General features: G+C 35.1%; 1 protein-coding gene across 1 annotated transcript in view; it reads right to left on the minus strand.

Annotated features, from left to right (window-relative positions):
• Window positions 1-20,061, minus strand: part of LOC107160722 (broad substrate specificity ATP-binding cassette transporter ABCG2-like) — a 52,627-nt gene extending 32,566 nt beyond the window's left edge. Inside the window, exons 1-2 of the mRNA XM_048797470.1 lie at window positions 19,871-20,061; window positions 15,466-15,525 (exon numbers count right to left, since the gene is read on the minus strand). Of these exons, the coding sequence (XP_048653427.1) occupies window positions 15,466-15,525; window positions 19,871-20,061 (251 nt within the window). The remainder of the gene's footprint in view (window positions 1-15,465; window positions 15,526-19,870) is intronic.
• Between the last annotated feature and the right edge of the window lie 770 nt (window positions 20,062-20,831).

Raw genomic sequence — 20,831 nt, forward strand, 5'->3', positions numbered from 1 at the left:
GGAGGAGGAGGAGGAGGAGGGGGGGGGAAGAGAAGAACTACATTAAAGGATAGGTCAATATAAGAAGAAACAAAGTCAAGTTAAAAACCAAAAATGAACCAAAATGACTAGAAACACAAATCATATCTCAATACTAACCCTGAATGTTAATATCCTGAACTCATCAATCAAGAGACAAAGACTGGCATATAGAATTAAAAAAAAAGACCCAATAATATGTTGTCTTCAAGAGACTCATCTCCTAGGAAAAGACATCCACAGACTGGAGGTGAGATGTTGAGAAACAACATATCACTCACATGGACTGTGAACTCAATAAGAGGTTCCCATGCTCGTATCAGACAAGGTGGACATCAAACCAAAGTTAGCCATAAGGGATAAAGAAGGGTATCTTAAACTGCTTAAGGGAATCACACATCAACAAGACATAACAATTCTGAATATATATGCCTAAAGAATGGAGCATCTACATTTATCAAACAAAGCCTATTCAATTTCAAGAATCAAATACACCATAACACAATAATACTGGGTGACTTTAACACAGCTGTATCACCACTGGATAGATCTTCCAAACAAAAAAATAAAAAAAAATATAGAACTAAATAATTTAATCAATGATTTAAACTGAATGGACATATACAGATATTTTATCCATCAATAAGCAAATACACTTTCTTCTCAGCAGCACAGGGACCCTTTTCTAAAATAGACCATATGTTATGCAACAAAGCAACCCTCAGCAAATAAAAAACAATAGAAATACCTCCCTGCCTTCTATCAGAATGGAATAAAATTAGAAATCAATGATAAAAAATGGAAGCTACTCCAACACCTGGATAGTAAATAGCATGCTAGTGAATGATAAATGGACAGCAGAAGAAATGATGGAGAAGATTTTTAAAAAAATTTAGAGGTTTATGAGAACACCAATACAACATATCAAAATCTCCGGGACACTATAAACACAGTGATAAGAGGGAAGTTCCCAGCATTCAGCTCATATATTAAAAGAATAAAAAGTAAACAAATAAATGACCTAACATTACATCTCAAAGCCTTAGAAAAAGAAGAACAAATCAATATCAAAGCAGTAGAAGACAGGAAATAATTAAAAACAGAACTGAAATCAATGAAAAAAAAAGAAACAGTTGAAAAAATTGACAAAACAAAAAGTTGGTTCTTTGAAAAAAACCAAATAAAACTGATAAACTCTTAGATACACAAATGAAGATAAAGAGAGAGAAAACTCAAATTACTAAAATTTATGATGAAAAGGGAAATTTCAAGACCAACACTACTGAAACACAGAAGATAATTAGAAGCTGTTTTGAAAATTTATACTCAAATACAGTAGAAAATCAGGAAGACATTGACAAATTTCCACAGACATATGTTCTACCCAAACTAAATCAAGAGGGCACACAATTTAAACAGATCAATTTCAAGCAATAAAATAGAAGATGCTATCAAAAGCCTACAAACCAAGGAAAGCCCAGAACCAGATGGATTCTCAGCCAAGTTCTATAAGAACTTCAAAGAAGAATTAACACCCAATACTCCTCAAATTATTCCCTGAAATAGAAAAGGAGGGAACCCTTCCACTCATTCTATCAGGCTAGTATCACCCTGATACCAAAACTAGACAAAGACATATCAAGGAAAAAAAAACTTCAGATCAATATCCCTGATGAACATAAATGCAAAAATTCTCAATAAAACTGGCAAATCACATACAAAACATATTTAAAAGATAATGCACCTTGATAAGTGGAGTTCATCCCAAGGATGCAAGGTTGGTCCAATATATGAAATTGAATAAATGTAATATATAATATCAAGACTTAAAGACAAGAATCATATTATTATCTGTATAGATGCAGAAAAACTATTTGACAAAATGCAGCATGTTCAAATCACTAGAAAAAACTAGGGATAGTAGGAATATATCTTAACATCGTAAAAGATATCTATGTTAAGCCCATGGTCAAAATCATTCTAAATAAAGAAAAATTGAAAACATTTCCACTAAAGGCTGCAACAAGATAGGGATGCCCTCTTTCACCAATTCTATTCAACATAAACCTTGAAACTATAGCTAGAGCAATCAGACAGATAAAAGAAATTAAAGAGGTACAAATAGGAAAATAAGTACTGAAATGGTCACTGTTTGCTGATGACATGATTCTATACTTAGAAGACTCACAAAACTCCACCAGAAAACTTCTAGAACTAATAGATGAATTTAGCAAAGTACCAGGATATAAAATCAATGCCCCTAAATCAAATGCATTTTTATACAAGTGATGAATCCACTTCAAGAGAAATTAGGAAAATTATTCCATCCATAAAGTCTCAAAAAAATTAAAATACTTGGGAATCAATCTAACAAATGAGGTGAAAGATCTCTACAATTAAAACTATGGAACATTAAAGAAAGAAATTGACAAAGACCTTAGAAGATGAAAAGATCTTTTACACTCTTGGATAGGCAAAAATTAATATTGTCAAAATGGACATACCAGTAAAAGTTTTTGCATATTTAATGCAATTGTGATTAAAATCCCCATGACATCCTTTATAGAACTAGCAAAAGCAAGCTTTAAATTCATGTGGAAAAATAAAAAACCCAGAATAGCCAAAGCAATCCTTAGCAAGAAAATTGAAGCAGGAGGTATCAAAATACCAGATCTTAAACTATAATAACAGAGCAATAGTAACAAAAATGTCATGGCATTGGAACCAAAATAGACATGTAGATCAATGATATAAAATAGATAACACAGAGACCAACCCACATAAATACAGTTATCTCATACAAAGGTGCCAAAAACATACATTGGAGAAAAGATGGCCTATTCAACAAATAGTGATGGGAAAACTGGAAATCCATATGTAATAAAATGAAATTAAAGTTCTATCTCTCACCCTACATAAAAATCAATTCAAAGTAGATCAAAGACATAGTCACTAGAACAGAGATGCTGTGCCTAGTAGAAGAAAATATAGGCCCAAACAGAGATGTTGTGCCTAGTAGAAGAAAACGTAGGCCCAAATCTTCATTATGTCTGAATAGGACCTGAATTTCTTAACAAGATTCCTAAAGCACAAGAAGTAAAATTAAAAATCAATATATAGGATGGATTCAAACTAAAAAGCTTCTCCTTAGCAAAGGAAACAATCAAAAACACGAAGAGAGAGAGTGTACAGAATGGGAGAAAATCTTTACCACACACATCTCAGATAGAGCACTAATCTCCAGGGGATATATAGATAGATAGATATTGATATATATATATATATATATATATGTCCCAAGAAACTTAAAACAAATAACCTAGTTAATACATGGGCTAAGGAATTTAACAGACACCTCACAGAAAAGGAAATGCAATCAATCATCAACTTAGGAAAATGTTCATCATCTCTATCAATTATAGAAATGCAAATCAAAATAACTCTAAGATTTTATCTCAATCTAGTCATAATGGCAATTATCAAGAATACAAGGAGGGGTTGGGGTTATAGCTCAGTGGTAGGGTGCTCACCCAGCACTTGTGAGGCACTGGGTTTGATCCTCAGCACCACTTTAAAGTAAATAAAAGTAAAGGTATTGTGACCATCTACAACTAAAAGAAAATAAATAAATAATAAGAATACAAGCAATAACAATTATTGGCAAGGGTGTGGGGAGAAAAGTACACACAAACTTTGCTAGAGGACTGCAAATTGGTGCAACTACTCTGAACAGTGGTATGGAGATTCCTCAGAAAACTTGGAATGGAACCACCATTTGACCCAGCTATCCCACTCCTCAGTTCATACCCAAAAGACTTAAAATCAGCATAATACAGTGGTGAAGCCACATCAATGTTTATTGAAGTTCAATTCACAATAGCTAAACTATGGAATCAACCTAGATGCCCTTCAACAGATGAATGAATAAAGAAAATGTGGTTACATATACATGATGTAATACTACTCAACCTTAAAGAGGAATGAAATTATAGCTTTTGCAGGTAAACGGATATAACTAGAGAATATCATGCTAAGTGAAATAATCCAATCCCCCAAAACCCAAAGGCTGAATGTTTTCTCTCATAAGCAGGTGCTGATCCATAGTGGGGGAATGGTGGGTAGGGAAGAATGAACAAATTTTGGGTAGTGCAGAGTGAAATGAGGGTAGGCAAGGGACTGTAGAGATGGGAAGGTCAGTAGAACAAGACAGACATTATTATTCTATATACACGTATTATTATACTACTGTTGTGTCTCTACACCAGTACAGCCAGAAAAATGAGAAGTTGTGCTCCATTTGTGTACAAATTATCAAAATGCATTCCACTGTCATGTATGACTAATTAGAACAAATTAAATAAGTAAAAAAATAGAAAAGATTCATTGGTGGAGAAGGAAGTGCCACTACACAACGACTGATTTTGTGAGCTAAGTCTGAAACTGTAGAGGTTAGGAAGCACCAGATAGAGGTATAGAACTTGACAAAGTTAAAAATTATTAGTTTTCTTCTATCCACAAAGTACACAACAAATTACTTGCAATAATATGATTCTTTATTTGTCAAAAGAGGTCTACCAAAAGACTCCAAAAAGCATTATTTATCGTATGTATTGCAGCTTAACATCTTATGATGTGTCAGGATAAAAAGTACCTGTGCTGGGAGGGTTTCAAGAGACAGAATAGAACAGGTTGCTCTCATGTCTGCTGTGTGGTGTGAAACCAAGTAAGCAGACAGTCATCTTCTCAGAAATATAGGTGAAAAAAAGCAGGGAAACTTTATTGGAATTTAATACTGATAACTCAAAGAAGATCAGGGACTGAGGAAGTTGGATATGACATAAAAAAAGAAAAAAGGGAAGAAATCTCCAATACTACAGCTGCTACTGCTGCCAGAGGTACCAGCCAGAGTGGTCCCTCTGCAAGCACAGTGGAGGGAACCCACATTTTTAGGATTTAGGCAAGTCTGGATTCAGAGAGATTAGAGATCAAAGATACTACCCAACTAAAGTAAAAGGCACACTACACAATAGTCTTGTATGGGAAAGAAACCGCATCTCTCCCAGCATAGGGAGGACAGAGAAAGGAACAATTTTGAAGCTGAAGCATAGGGACCAGCAGCTGAGGGAGCTGAGTCCTGGCAAACCTCGGTCTGGCCCAAAACAAAGTCCAGGAAAACCCACACTTTATGACTTAGAGTGTGCCTAATTGACTAGGAGAAATTAATCATGAAGATTCACACAGGGGACAACTGGTCATGGGAATGCACCCAGCTCTCACTCTCCTCCTCCCCCTCCAATCTGGCTGCTTTCAGGACTAGCTGGGAGAAACACACCTGGACAGGATTTCAGAGGGTGGGAGTGTGAAATACTGAATCTGGAGACTAAACCCAAGACCACAAAAATTGAGGTCCATGGGTGAAGTAGTGGACTAAAAAGTGGCTCCTCTATCACAGGAGTGGAAGCCAGGGGAGACCTTGGAATGCAGTCTTCCAAGGTAGACTGTCTATTGCTAGGCTCTGGAGGTGCCCTGATTTAGAATCTTCAGAACAATTGTCATCTAGTAAAGAGCCTGGAGCCTACCTAAGCCTAAACCACCCCTCCAGCAGTTCCATCTATGGAATGACTTCTTTCACCCTAGCAATCCCACCCTGAGGGTAGAGCAAACATCACAATCCAGACAACCCTACTTCACTGCTGAGAAGGAAAGCTAAGAATCTTCTGAACTCAGTGAAAACAATTCTTTAATTTTTTATTGAGATTTTTTTTCTTTTTTCTTTTTTCTGCTCAATTGTGGCCTGAATGATTCATGGATATTTATACATATTCATATTTGTTTGTTTTTTCTTTTCTCATTTCTACCATTTTTGAAACTAGTTATTTTTTATGGATAAATATTTTCAGGACTAAGAAGTTTAATTAGCATATTTCACCTTTGTTTTGTATCTTATTTTTATTTTTAATTTGTAAAAGCTTCATTTTATATACTTTTATCCCACTTATATTTTTCCCTTGAATATCTGTCTTTTCTTCTAAGAAAAGCCTCAATTTTTTCTTGCACCTTTCCTTAATTTTTACTTTACCCTCTTTCCTCCTCCCTCATAATCATCACATCCTACATCACTTCTGTTATCTCCCTGTCTACCATTTGAAGTTGTAAACCATTTGGCATATTTTCTGTTTTTATTGTTGGCACTAACTGATCATGTTATTTGTGTTTATTGTGACAATGTTGTAGAGGTTATAGTCATCAATAAAATGATGAAATCAGAAATCATTAAAATGGAAGAATCAATAAGCAAAATTAAAAATTCAATGGAAAACATCATCAACAGACTAGATTACTTGAAAGAGCATTCCAGACAATGAAGACAAAATATATAGTCTAGAAAATAAAGTTGACCATGGAAAAAAGATGTTAAGAGACCATGAACAGCACTTCCATAAAATATGGGACAACATTAAAAGACAAAACTCAAGATTTATTGAATAGATGATGAGTCAGGGATACAAACCAAAGAAACTCACAGTCTTTTCAATAAAATAATATCAGGAAATTTCCCAAACATAGAGAATGGAATGGAAAATCAGATAGAGGAGGCTTACAAGACCCCAAATATACAAAATTACAGAAGACCCACACCAAGGCACATTATTACAAAAATGCCTAACATACAGAATAAGGATAGAATTTTAAAGATTGCCAGAGAAAAATCACAAGACATGTTTAAAGATAAACTAATGTGGATCTCAGCTGATTTCTCAACCCAGACCCTCAAAGATAGGAGGTCTTGGAATAATATATACCAACCTCTGAAAGAAAATGGATGCCAGCCAAGAATACTATACCCAGCAAAATTAAGCTTCAGATTTTATGACAAAATAAAAAAAATCCATGATGAACAAAAGTTAAAAAACTTCACAACTACAAAGCCTGTTCTACAAAACACACTCAATAAAATATTTCCCAAAAACTAAATAAAAAATAAAAGTGACAACCAGCAAAGGAAGGGAATACACTAGAAGAAAAATCAAAGAAGAAACTAATTCAAATTAAAAACCAGAAATAAGTCAAAATGGCCAGAAATAAAAGTCATGTCTCAATAATAACATTGAATGTAAATGGCCTAAACTCATCAATCAAAAGACATAGACTGTCAAATTGGGTTTAAGAAAAGACCCAAGAGTAGGCTGTCTCCAAGAAACTTATAGGCAAAGACATCCACAAACTCAAGGTAAAAGAATGGGGGAAAAACATATCATTCACATAGATCTCATAAAGAAGCATAGGTTTCTATCCTCATATCACATGAAGTGGTTTTAAGCCAAAGCTAATCAAAAGGGACAAAAAAGGCCATTCATACGGCTTAAGGGAATTATACATCAACAAGTCATAACATTTATAAATATTTATGCCCTAAACAATGGACTATCTATGTGCATTTTAAAAAAACTTCTCAATTTTAAGAATCAAATAAACCACAACACAAAAATAGTACTGGGTAACTTTAAAACAATTCTCTCAACACTGAATAGATCCTACAACAAAAACTAAATTAAAAAGGTAAAAAACTAAAAAATACAATTAACATTTAGATGTAGCAGACATAAATAGAATATTTCTTCCATCAATGACTGAATAAACTTTCTTCTCAGTAGCACATGGATTCTTCTCTAAAATAGACCATATCTTAGGCCACAAAGCCTCTTAGCAAATACAAAAACAATAGAGATAATTCCTTGAATTCTATTAGATCATAATGGAATAAAATTATAAATCAATGATAAAATGAAAAATAGAAACTATTCTAACACCTGGAGACTAACTATATGCCACTAGATGACAAATGGATAACAGAAAAAATCAGGAAAAAAATAATAAAAAAAAATACTTAGAGACACATGAAAATAGTGATACAATGTACCAAAATCTCTAGACACTATTAAGGTAGTACTAAGAGAAAAGATCATTGTATTGTGTGCATTCTTTAAAATAATAGTCAACAAATAAATAACCTAACATGTCTACAATCCCTAGAAAAAGAAAAAAAATCAATATGAAAAGCAGAAAAGACAGAAAATAATTAAAATCAGAGCTGATATCAATAAAATTGAAACAAAAAATTACCAAAAAATGTTGGTTCTTTGAAGAAAATAATATTGTTAAACACTTAGCCAAGCTAATGATGTGAGAGAAAATTCAAATTACTAAAATTTAAAATGAAAAAGGAAATATCAAAATAGACACTACTAAAATACAGATGATAATCAGAAACTATTTTGAAAATTTGTACTCTAAAAAATTATAAAATCTTGAAGACATTGTCAAATTTCTAGAGACATAAGACCTATAAAATTGAACCAGGAAGCTATGGTAAATGGCGTCATTTTCTTAGTTTCTCTTCCAGAGGATTTGTCACTAATGTAAAGAAATGCCTTTGATTTATGGGTGTTGATTTTATATCCTGCTACTTTGCTAAATTCATTTATTAGTTCTAGAAGTTTTCTGGTGGATTTTTTTTTATTCTCTAGGTATAGAATCATGTAATTAGTAAATAGTGATAGTTGAGTTTTTCTTTTCCTATCTATATCCCTTTAATTTCTTCCATCTGTGTAATTGCTCTGTCTAGAGTTTTAAAAACTATATTAAATAGAAGTGGTGAGAGAGGGCATCCCTGTATTCTTCCAGTTTTTAGAGGGAATGCTATCAATTTTCTCCATTTAGGATAATGCTGGCTTTTGGCCTACCATAGATAGCTTTTACAATGTTGAGATATGTTCCCATTATCCCTAGTTTTTCTAGTGTTTTGAACATGAAGAGGTACTGTATTTTGTTGAATGCTTTTTATGCATCTATTGAGATGATCATGTGATTTTTATCTTTAAGTCTGTTGATGTGGTGAATTACATTTATTGATTTCCATATGTTGAACCAACCTTGCATCCCTGGAATGAAACGCACTTGATAGTGGTGCACTATCTTTTTAGTATATTTTTGTATTTGATTTGACAGAATTTTATTGAGAATTTTTGCATCTATGTTCATTAGCGATATTGGTCTGGGTCTGAAGTTTTTTTTCTTTTTTTTTTTTTTTTTTTTTTNCGCTAAGTTTCTGGGGCTGGCTTTGAACTTGTGATTCTCCTTTGCAGCCTCTTGAGTCTCTGGGATTACAGTTGTACACCACCATGCCCTGTTTAAAGTGGAGTATTTCCTGTCACTGCAGGGACAAGGTGGTTGCAAGATTCAGCTTTGAACCTTGATTTTTCAGTGTTAGAGAGATATACAACTAGGCTTATTCAACATTACTCTGTGCATTTATATAATGCCACAAACATTTACTGAGCAGCTAGTGTGTGCCAGATTCTATGCTAGACCTTGGAGACAGTGGGATGAATCAGGTTGTCCCAGCTTTCAGGACATGATAATCAAGCAAGGACAGCAGGCAGGAATCACCTCTGGTGAGCTAAGTGCCATAACTTCAGCATATAGGAGGTGCAGAGACAGCCAGAGGAGGGACAGGGCAGGCTTCCTGGGAAAGGCAGTGTGAAGTAAGGTCCTCGGGGCCCTCTACAGGATAAGGGTGTGCAGAGTGGGGAGGATCTGCCTTGTTGGTCTATGAGTGAGGAAGGATTCTGGGTTCCAGAATGGAGAATCAGTTTTCCTTGGCCCTGTCCTTAGTTGGATCATTTGGACCATTCCTGTCCTTACTGGTTTTGAAAAGATGAGCCTTGTCAGTCTTTGAGGTTTCTCCGTCTCTCTGTACATTATGATATTTTTGCCTTGATCCTTTTATTTTTTGGGTGTAGGATGTTGGGGATTAAGTTTGTTGGTTGACCACAGCAAAAAGCAACCACGTTTCCTGCATTACAAGTTTGATGGCCTAAATCATCAAACTAATTTCTGTTGCTGTGTCCTTGAACAAGAAGAACCCCCCCACAAAACTTGGTGTGTTCCTCCCTAAACATGTTCCTCTATTGTGAATGGATGCCAGTGATGTTCAAAGTGACCACATTAAGGAGTAAAGCCCCAGGGAATTGGGAGGGGGGTGGATAATAATAAAACAGAAAGCCACACACGTACCATTTTCTAGATAATAAAGACAAGCGTGCATACACCCTGTCATCTCAGGCATGAATAGCCCGTCATGCACTTAGAAGGCCCTGTCAGGAAACCCTGCCAAGTTTCTCGTTCCCCTTCCTGGATCCCATTCTCGCCTGCCTGCTCTCTTTTAGGCTTGAGTTAGGGCTTTTCCATTCTTCCTGTTCTTTGTTAAGAAACTCCTTTTTGCCAGGAGCCCAGATCTGGGAGACTAAAGAGGTACAGAGCAGGAAGATAGCTGCAGTCACAGGTTTTCCCCCAGACTGTGACTGGGGAGAGGCATGAACACATCCACTGGTTTATTTGATGTGTCTTTGTCTTGTTTTAGAATCAGGGTGACATTGGCCTCATAGAATAAGTTTGGAAGTGAATAAGTTTGGAAGTGTTCCTTCTTTTTCTATTTTATGGAATAATTTGAGGAGGATTGGTATTAGTTCTTCTTTGAAAGTCTTATAGAACTCAGGTGTGTATCCCTCTGGTCCTGGGATTTTCTTAATCTGTAGGCTTCTCATGGCATCTTCTGTTTCATCCCATGAAATTGATCTGTTTAACTTGTGTATATCATCCTGATTCAGTTTGGGCAAATCATATGACTCTAGAAATTTGTTGATGCCTTTGATATTTTCTATTTTACTGGAGTACAAACTTTCAAAATAATTTCTAATCATCTTCTGTATTTCCGCAGTGTCCATCATGATATTTCCTTTTTCACCACAGATGTTATTAATTTGAGTTTTCTCTTTCTCTTAATTAGTATAGCTAAGGGCTTATCAATGAAATTAAAACAAAAAGTTGATTCTTAGAAAAAATAAACAATTTTTTTTCTAAGAATCAACTTTTTGTTTTGTCAATTTTTTTTTCAATTATTTCTTTCGTTTTAATTTCATTGATTTCAGCTCTGATTTTAATAATTTTCTGTCTTCTACTGCTTTGGGTAATGATTTATTCTTCTTTTCCTAGGGCTTTGAGATGTAATGTTAGGTTTGTTGACTTTTTCTTCTTTTAAAGAATAAACTCCATGCAATGAACATTCCTCTTAATACTGCCTTCATAGTGTCCCAGAGATTTTGATATGTTGTATCAGTGTTCACATTGGCATCTAAGAATTTTTTAATCTCCTTTTGATATCTTCTTCAGTACATTGTTCATTCAAAAGCATATTATTTAGTGTCCAGGTGTTGAAGTAGCTTCTTTTTTTAATTTTATCATTGATTTCTAATTTTATTCAATTATGATCTAATAGAATGCAGGGTAGCATCTCTGTTTTTTTTTTTTGTAATTTCTAAGAGTTGCTTTGTGGCATAGTATACGGTCCATTTTAGAGAAGGATCCATGCTCTGCTGAAAAGAAAGTGTTTCTATCATTGATGGATGAAATATTCTATAAATGTCAGTTAAGTCTAAGTTATTGATTGTATTATTGAGTTCTATAGTTTCTTTGTTTAGCTTTTGTTTGGAAGATCTATCCAGTGGTGAAATAGGTGTTAAAGTCACCCAGAATTATTGTGTTGTGGTCTATTTGATTCTTGAAATTGATAATAGTTTGTTTGATGAATGTAGATGCCCCATTGTTTGGGAAATATATATTTATAATTGTTATGTCTTGTTGATACATGCTTCCCTTAAGCAGTATGTTGTATTCTTCTTTATACCTTTTGATTAACTTTGGCTTGGAAGTATGGAGGTTCCTTGGAAAAGCATTAAAAGATAATAAAATCATGGCATTTGCAGGTAAATGGATGGAGCTGAAGAATATCATGATAAGTGAAGTAAGCCAATCCCCAAAAAACAAATACTGAATGTTTTCTCTGATATGGGGATGCTGATCAATAATGGGGATGGAGGAGGAGCATGAGAGGAATGGAGTAACTTTAGATAGGGTACAAGGGAGGGAGGGAGGGGTAGGGCAGGGGTATGGGCAGAAATGATGGTGGAATGAGATGGACATCATTACCCTAAATATATGTTTGAAAACACAAATGGTGTAACTCTTCTTTGTGTACAACCAGAGACATGAAAAATTGTGTTCTATATGTGTGGTATGAATTCAAATGCATTCTGCTATCATGTATATCAAATTAGAATAAATGAATAAATTTTAAAAAAATTGAATCAGGAAGACATAGAAGATTTAAACAGATCAATTTCAAGCAATAGAAATAAAAACACAATCAGAAGCCTACAAGCTAAGAAAAGCCCAGAATCAGATGGATTATCAGCCAAGTTTTACTTGATCTTCACAGAAGAACTAACACCAATACTCCTCAAGTTATTCCATGAAATAGAAAAGGAGGGAATGTTTCTAAACTCATTCTATCAAGCTAGTTATCACCCTGATACCAAGACTAGACAATGACATATCAAGGGAACAAAACTTCAGACCAATATCCCTGGTGAACATAGATATAAAAATTTTCAACAAAACTCTGGCAAATCACATAAAAACATTTAAAGATAGTACACCATTATCAAGTGGGGTTCATCCCAAGTATGGTTCAACATATGAAAATCAATAAATGCAATTTACCATATCAATAGGCTTAAAGTCATGAATCACCTGCTTATCTCAACAGATGCAGAAAACATTTGACAAAATATAGCATACAATACATTCAAGCTCAAAACACCAAAATTACTAAGGGTAGTAGGAACAAACCTCAACTTTGTAAAAGCAAGATGTATTAAACCCAAGTCCAACATCATTCTAAATGGAGAAAAATTGAAAGCATTCCCTCTAAAAACTGGAACAAGATAGGAATGCCCTCTTTCACTATTTCTGCAACATAGTCCTGAAAATGCTAGACAGAGCAATTAAAATAAAAAAATTAAAGGGATACAAATAGAAAAAGAAGAGCTCAAACTAGCCTCATTTGCCAATGATATGATTCTATATATAGAAGACTCACAAAACTCCACTAAAAACTTCTAGAATTCATAAATTTAGCAAAGTTGCAGGATATAAAATTAACACACATAAATGAATTGAATTTCTATACATCAGTGATGAATCAACTGAAAGAGAAATCAGGATAACTCTCTCATTCACAATAGTCCCCCAAAACGAAATACTTGGAACCATATCTAACAAAAGAGGTAAAAGATCTTTAAAATTAAACTATAGAACTCTAAGGAAAAAAATTAATGAAGACATTTGAAGAAGGAAAGTTATCCCATGTTCTTAGATAGGCAGAATTAATATAGTTCAAAATTGCAATACTATGAAAAGGGCTATACAGATTTAGTATACTTCCCATGAAAATTTCAATAATGTTCTTCAGAGGAATAGGAAAAGTATTCATAAAATTCATTTGTAAAAATAAAAGGTCCAGGGCTGGGGGTGTGGCTCAAGCGGTAGCGTGCTCGCCTGGCATGCGTACGCCCCGGGTTTGATCCTCAGCACCACATACAAACAAAGATGTTGTGTCCGCCGAAAACTAAAAAAAAATATTAAAAAATTCTCTCTCTCTCTCTCTAAAAAATAAATAAAAGGCCCCAAATAGCCAAAGTAATCCTCAGCAAGTAAAGTGAAGCAGGAGATATCACAACACCAGAACTTAAATTATATTACAGAACTACATTAACAAAAAACAGCATGATATTAGCACCAAAACAGATGTAAAGACAAATGGTACACAATAGAAAACACAGAGACAAATCCACATAAATATAGTTATCTCATACTAGACAAAGGCAATATAAACATACAATGGAGAAAATATAGCCTCTTCAATAAATGGTGCTGGGAAAACTGGAAATTCATTTATAACAAAATAAAATTGGACCCCTATCTCTCACCTAGCACAAAACGCAACTCAAAGTTAATCAAGGACCTAGACATTAAACCAGAGACCCTGCATCTACTAGAGGAAAATATAGGCCCAAATCTCCATCATGTCCTCTTAGTAACAACATTCCTCAACAAGACTCCTACAGCCCAAGAAATAAAATAAAAAATAATAAATGGGATAGTATCAAACTAAAAAGTGTCTTCAAATTAAAGAAAACAATCAAAAATATAAAGAGAGAGCCTATAGAATGGGAAAAAAAAATCTTTGCCACATGCACCTCAGATAGAGTAGTAAACTTCGGGATATATAAAGGACTCAAAAAACTTAACAGCATAAAAACAAATAACCCAATCAATAAATGGGCTAAGGAACTCAACAGATACTTCACACAGAAGAAGAAATAAATACATGAGAAAAAGTTCAACATCACTAGTAATTAGAGAAATGCACTGAGATTTCATTTCACTATAGTCAAAATGGCAATTATCAAGAATGCAAAAACCAATACATGTTGGTGAGAATGTGAGGAAAAAGGCACACTCAGACAATGCTGGTGGGACTGCAAATTGGTGCAACCATTCTGGAAAGCATTATGAAGATTCTTCATAAAATATGGAATGGAACCACCATTTGACACAGTTATTTTCACTCCTTGGCATATATCCAAAAGACTTAAAATCACATGGTATAGTGATGCAGCCATATCAATGTTTATAGCAGCTCAATTCACAATAGCTATGCTATGGAAGCAACTTAGGTGCCTTTCCTCACTGTATCACTCAGCCATAAAGAAGAATGAAATTATGGCATTTGCCAGTAAATGGATGGAAATTGAGATTATTATACTAAGTGAAATAAGCCAATCCCAAAAAGACAAAGGCCAAATGTTATCTCTGATATGCAGGTGTTGACTCAGAATAAGTGGAGGTGGGGTGGGTTGATATTCACAAGATTGGACAGGACACATTGGGGAAAGGGAGAGGGAATGAGAATAAAAAAGACGGTTGAATGAATTAGAAATAACTTTCCTATGTTCATATATGAATACACGACCAGTATATCTCCACATCATGTATAACCACAAATAATGTAATTATACTCCATGTATATATGATATGTCAAATATATTCTACTGTCATGTGTAACTAAAAATAAAAAAAAACATTTTTAAAAATATATTACTGGCTTCTGCAGTATAAACCTCCCAAATGACCCTCACCTTGATGGTCCCAACACAGATAATAGGCTCCTTTATCTCTGATGCATGTGTTCACTGAAATATTTAGCTCCTTCTCTAAACTTTTAATATTATTCCCTTATCTTTCCTCCTCATTAGCTCATAACATGGACAACTACTATATGTTAATCATTTTATCATGCCATGCTAGTAAAGCTAAATTTAATAAGATTTCCTGGTCTTAGGATTAAAACCATAAGCTGTTCCAAAGGCAAATTATCCACCGTATTTAGGCCCAGACAGGACATGAACAGAAAATGCATGTGATTTGTAAAAGCACACTGAAATGGCACCCAAAAGACTTATTTATGCTTTCTTCGGTACTCACACAGATTTGCCTCCACCTGAGCGTCCCATGATGGCATTAAGGCCAGGTTTCATGATCCCACTGTAAACACAAAAACATATTGGTATATTATTTCAATTTTTAAAGAGTTCTATAGATTTAGGGTCTGCAATGAATATATTCATTGAAGGCTGATGAAATTACAGACAGATAACAAGCATCAAATCTTAAAGAAAAAAATCATTGATTAAAAGTAGTCTAGAATACACAGGATATCAATCACTAGTCAGGACCTATAAGGAAAATGCCTCAGAACTCTAAAAATTTCTTTCATTTATTCTTGAAACTACTAATCCTAGTGTGAAATAATATATTCATGTCCAAAGTTTATAAAATAAATAGCATATTCACATGAATACTCTTCATTACTCTTACTCCTCTTATTCAGAAGCTAATCAGCCTCTTCAAATACTCTCACCTGCTTCCCAGTCAAGTTAGACACAATGAATGAACCAGTGATTTGTTGACTCTCAGCAGTAGTGTTCTCACTTTAAAAAAATCTAATCAGAACAAAAATCAACACATATTAAGTAAAAATCAAAGATGGGATAAAGCATTCCAGAATATAAGAAACCATAACCTGTTCTTTATACTTAAGAAAAACATCGTGCTAATAAAAAAAAAAAAAGCAAAACACATTCCAGGATAGATGATTTACTGCTTTGTTAGTGTCTGATAAATGGACTGAAAAACGTTCATTAGGAGATGTCCCTGTAGCTGGATGTCCTTAGGGATGTACAGGTACAAAATAGACACAAAGAATGAAATGGAGGAAGGACAACTAAGGGGAGGGACAATGTAGGTGTACAGGAATGATGAAATAGCAGCCTGACTTCACCCATTCAAAAATCTGGTGGCTATGCCAGTCTGTCTTTAAAATTGGAACATACATCAAGCTGTGTTGTTCTACAGTAGAATCAGTATCTATTCCTAGTTCAAGATCAAATCTGACAGCTATATGTCCTTACATAGGATTCCCAGGGAGGTCGATCCTATTACTGCCCAGCTGTCATGAGTAATGAATGTCCTAGTACAACTGCCACTTCAGCATTCACATCCATGAGGGCTTCAGCATTCATAGCCTATGACATTTGATGTGTCTCCCAATGATACTAGGGTTGCTGGAGACTGACTTGAAATGTGATTTTCACTTTGCTCATTAACTGAAAAACATCTCACTCAATCACTGGACGACTCTAATGAGAGTGTGGTAAACCAGGAGCAAGCTGTGACACAGAAAAATCTTAATCTTTTGGTAACCCTCCTCCCCCAGGTTAAAGACATGTTAATGACTGGGTATGTCTGGAGGTATAGATCATTGTTAGAATGGATTATTAGCATGCATGGAGTCTTGGGTTCAATCATTAGCAATCTTCCAAATTCAAAATGCTTGCATAAACTCTCAAAGTGCATTTTTCTACAGTTCTCAATGCATCTTCTTTATTAATACCCAGCAACTACTTCTAAAGTGACCAGAAAAAGCTCTGTGATTCTCTAAGTCTTCATTGACTGGAAAACTTCCCAGGTTTTTAAGATACATACTCAAGGAAGGAGCAAGCCATTATGAAGGATTCAACCAGAAACTGAATGTGAATATGTTAAGGCAAAGCATTTCATACGCACCCTTGTTTGGCTTCCTTTGACACTAAACCCTAATATTACAGAAACAGCAATAGTGTAGAATCCCAAATGCCACAGTTCCAATGTGGAGCAATGGCTAATTCCACATTCATTTAGGCAACATAATCATGACCTATCTATTTTGTATGAACAAGATTCTCTTCTAGGTGGGATAGTGCTAAGACTAAATCAAGAAAACAAAATCCTAGCTCCCTAGAGTACACATTCTAGTCCAGAAATCACTACCCTGCAGTTGGTCACTTATTTTCTATTTTCATAAACACTGTGATTGGACAAAGCTATCCTCATTGGTCTAAGTAGAGTCTAGAGCTGCTTTCATGCTACAATGACAGTTAAGACCATCAACTATGGTCCACCAATCCTTGGCCTCCCCACCCTCCCTCTGCTCTTTTCTTACCCCTCACAAGCCATTCCCAACTTATTTTCTTCTTTCAGTATGTTCATGCAGAGGTTCTCCCTCCTCATAGATCTATTATACTTTACTAGATAATGGTCCACCCTTTGGCCTTGTTTTGTTTATGGTCAGAGTAGGTAAATGCCATTCCCAGGACAAGTCAACCTCCCTGTACACACACACACACACACACACACACACACACACAGTTTTTTCACTTTCTCAGTCTTCATGCACCTGGCCCTCCAATTCAGGGTGAGGGGCTTCTATTCTGTCATTGAGTACTTTGATTGATCACAGCAATTAATGCAGGGAAACGACTCTGGTTTTCAGACTCTTCGTTAGACAACAAAATTTCCAAGAACACAGGCCATATCTCTGTAACTAGTATCTTATACAATACCAGGCACATACTAGGAACCCAACATTTGTTGAATAAGTGAATCTCCGCCTTAGTCTATTGAGTCCCTATTCAAAAAGCTGGAAGGGATAAGAGACGTAAATGAACCCTCAAATAGTGTGTGTTTTATATCTATTCAACCTGCCCATATTGAAAGCATGGTACCTTCTACCTCTTTCATCAAAATCTGTAGGAACAACTACTTCTTAATTATTGTGTTTCACAAAAGTCTTATTAGCTTTTCATAAATCAAGTAATCAAGTATATCTTGATTTATGTAGCAAAAGATCAAAGCCTTCCATCCACCATTCCTCTCCTAGTCAGGATTTCTTAACCAACACAGTACAGACACAAGAAGTATGCAATACAGCAGGTGTTGCTGCATGGACAAAGTTCTAATCCTGCACAGCAGCCCTGGCCTCAGCCCAGTTGGGCCTCAGATCCTGTCCATTTCTCTCCCACCCATGCATGCCTCAACATTTTCTACACTATCTTGTCATTTCCTTGCCCTCTGGAGAAAGCTGGTGTTATTAATTAAAAATTGTAGAGTCACAAAAAAATATCAAGAAAACAGAACATATGTCTAATTTCATATAGATTTGCCTCATCAAGCCTTGACCTGACTTAAAGTACTCTTTTATAACCACTTCCCAATCTTGAAGAGTCAGTAAAAAGTTTATGCTTTGACTAGGAAGACTTATTTCCCTTATTATACAACTAGAACTCATAGGCCATGGTCTCTGAGCAAAGCCAAATTCACATTCTGACATCATAGAGGGGAAGCAGAGGCTCACAAGTATCAGAAAAGTATTGACAACTCTAATGACCAGCATCTGTGAAAAACTCATGGAGGTACCTTGTAGTGATAGGTTACATTGAAACACTCATCTCCCTCCACTCTAGGTCCAACTTCAACATCACACTTTGAATTCTGAATTTGTTATTGGATGAAAAGAATAAAAATAAAATCATAATTTCTAGGAACTTTAAAAACTACATAACAAGATACTCTTCTAGGTGGGATTCAATTAGCTTATAGGGATCTTATATTTAAATATATTCTACCTGTCTTTATTAGAGTAAGCAATAAGTAAATTATTATAGTCTGTGAACAACTATAAATAGACCATTCATTTTAAAACAGGTCTATTTGAAAAGAAAAGTGTTTTCATGATATACTGTCATTTCAATCTCCTTGCTTCTAGAACATAAAGGTCATAAAGTGCACAAGTACCTAAAACTCATTCGTCTCTGAATCATGTTCGAGTAGTGAAATAGAAACACACTCTTTTTCAGAGTTGGGAAAGATCAGAGTTACAATTATATATCCACAATCAAAATGCAATAAACTAGTCTGGTGCAGTGGCACATGCCTGTAATCCCAGCAGCTCTGGAGGAAGGAGGATCAAGAGTTTCAGGTCAGCCTCAGCAACTTAGTGAGGCCCTAAGGAACTCAATGATACCCTGTCTGCAAATAAATTGCAAAAACAAAGGTGGGGGGGGGGAGGCTGGAGATGTGGCTCAGTGTTTAAGTGTCCCATGGTTAAATTCACAGTACAAAAACAAAACAAAACAAAAACAAAAACAAACAAACAAACAAACAAAAAAAGACAATGAACTATACCACCAGACCTCTTTCCACCAAAAACATGGCTTATTCATTAAAAACTAAATGGCTCATTAATTGTTCAGTTTCTCAAACAAAGATTGATGCACATGACAGAAACACTTTTAGGAATGTTTTGACAGTTCAGTTCCTTTCAGAGCTCAGCACACACTTAAGTGTTTCAATTATTTCAGTCCTAGTTTAGCCAAAAGAAATGAAAACATTTCTCAATATGTCTAAATTAATATTTGAACACAAATATTCATAGCAGTTTGTTGATCATAGCCAAAACCTGAAGTTCACTCTAGGTCAATAAAGTGGTCCTTTAAAAAGTTCATGCACATACTTGACATCTGATAGTTTCTTGCTCTTGATTGTTTTCAAATTAAATAGACAGCCTCTCTTCTCTTTTACTTCATAACAGATGTTGTGAAAACTTAACACAGGCCCTTTCTGGTCACTGAAGCTCATCCCAGGGAGGACATCAGAATTGCGTTGGGACATGGAGATTAAAACTGGGTCATTATTGGAAGACATCTGGAGAGTTCTGTTTTTCTGTATAGGGAAAAGCAATAGAAATTTCATAGTTCAGGTAAATTAGATTTTAAACACCAGATAACAACACATGAACACATTTAAATCAAGCTTCATTTAAACTGTGCTACAGTGAGTAGGTTCCTTTCTAAAGAACAGCCTAAATCACTGTGATAAGAGCATGTGACTGCATAACCAATGTGATTCTATGTAGGGTTTGGAAATGTACAGGAAAGCATTCTCCTAGTGAGAAAACACCCGGTGGGTAAGAGGCACCTTGTTAGAATGCCCTGCAGTCTCTCTTAGGATCTAGTAATATAGTTAATAATGTGCAATGTCTACCTGGTATGGCAATGCCCTGGATGCCTCTGTGTTAGAGCCTCATCAAGCCTTGACCTTGATTGTAGGCACATAGCTCCTGGGAATAAAGGAACTTGTTTGCTAGATAACTAAAATTTTAACCAAGCTCTGTTGTTGCTGGAGCTGCATGCCTAACAGTAACTTCAGACAATGGACTTTCTTGAGAACTGCACAAAACCTTCTAACATTGCATACTGTAGCTATGAAATGTAACTGCAGAATAAGTAATTTTACTGATAGTCTAAACAATAATGTGGTTATGGTACTAAAGGCCTAATATAACATATTGGTATAAATAAATGTGGCCACTTGGTCAAGGAGCTGTTCTGCCACTTTTCTACCTCTGCATCTTGTCTTTGTGTTTCCCTTTATTATTTCTTCACAATTCTACAATAAATACACTCAGAAAAATG

The sequence above is a fragment of the Marmota marmota genome, unplaced genomic scaffold (assembly GCF_001458135.2).
Source record: "Marmota marmota marmota unplaced genomic scaffold, marMar, whole genome shotgun sequence".
In the NCBI taxonomy this organism is placed as follows: Eukaryota; Metazoa; Chordata; class Mammalia; order Rodentia; family Sciuridae; genus Marmota; species Marmota marmota.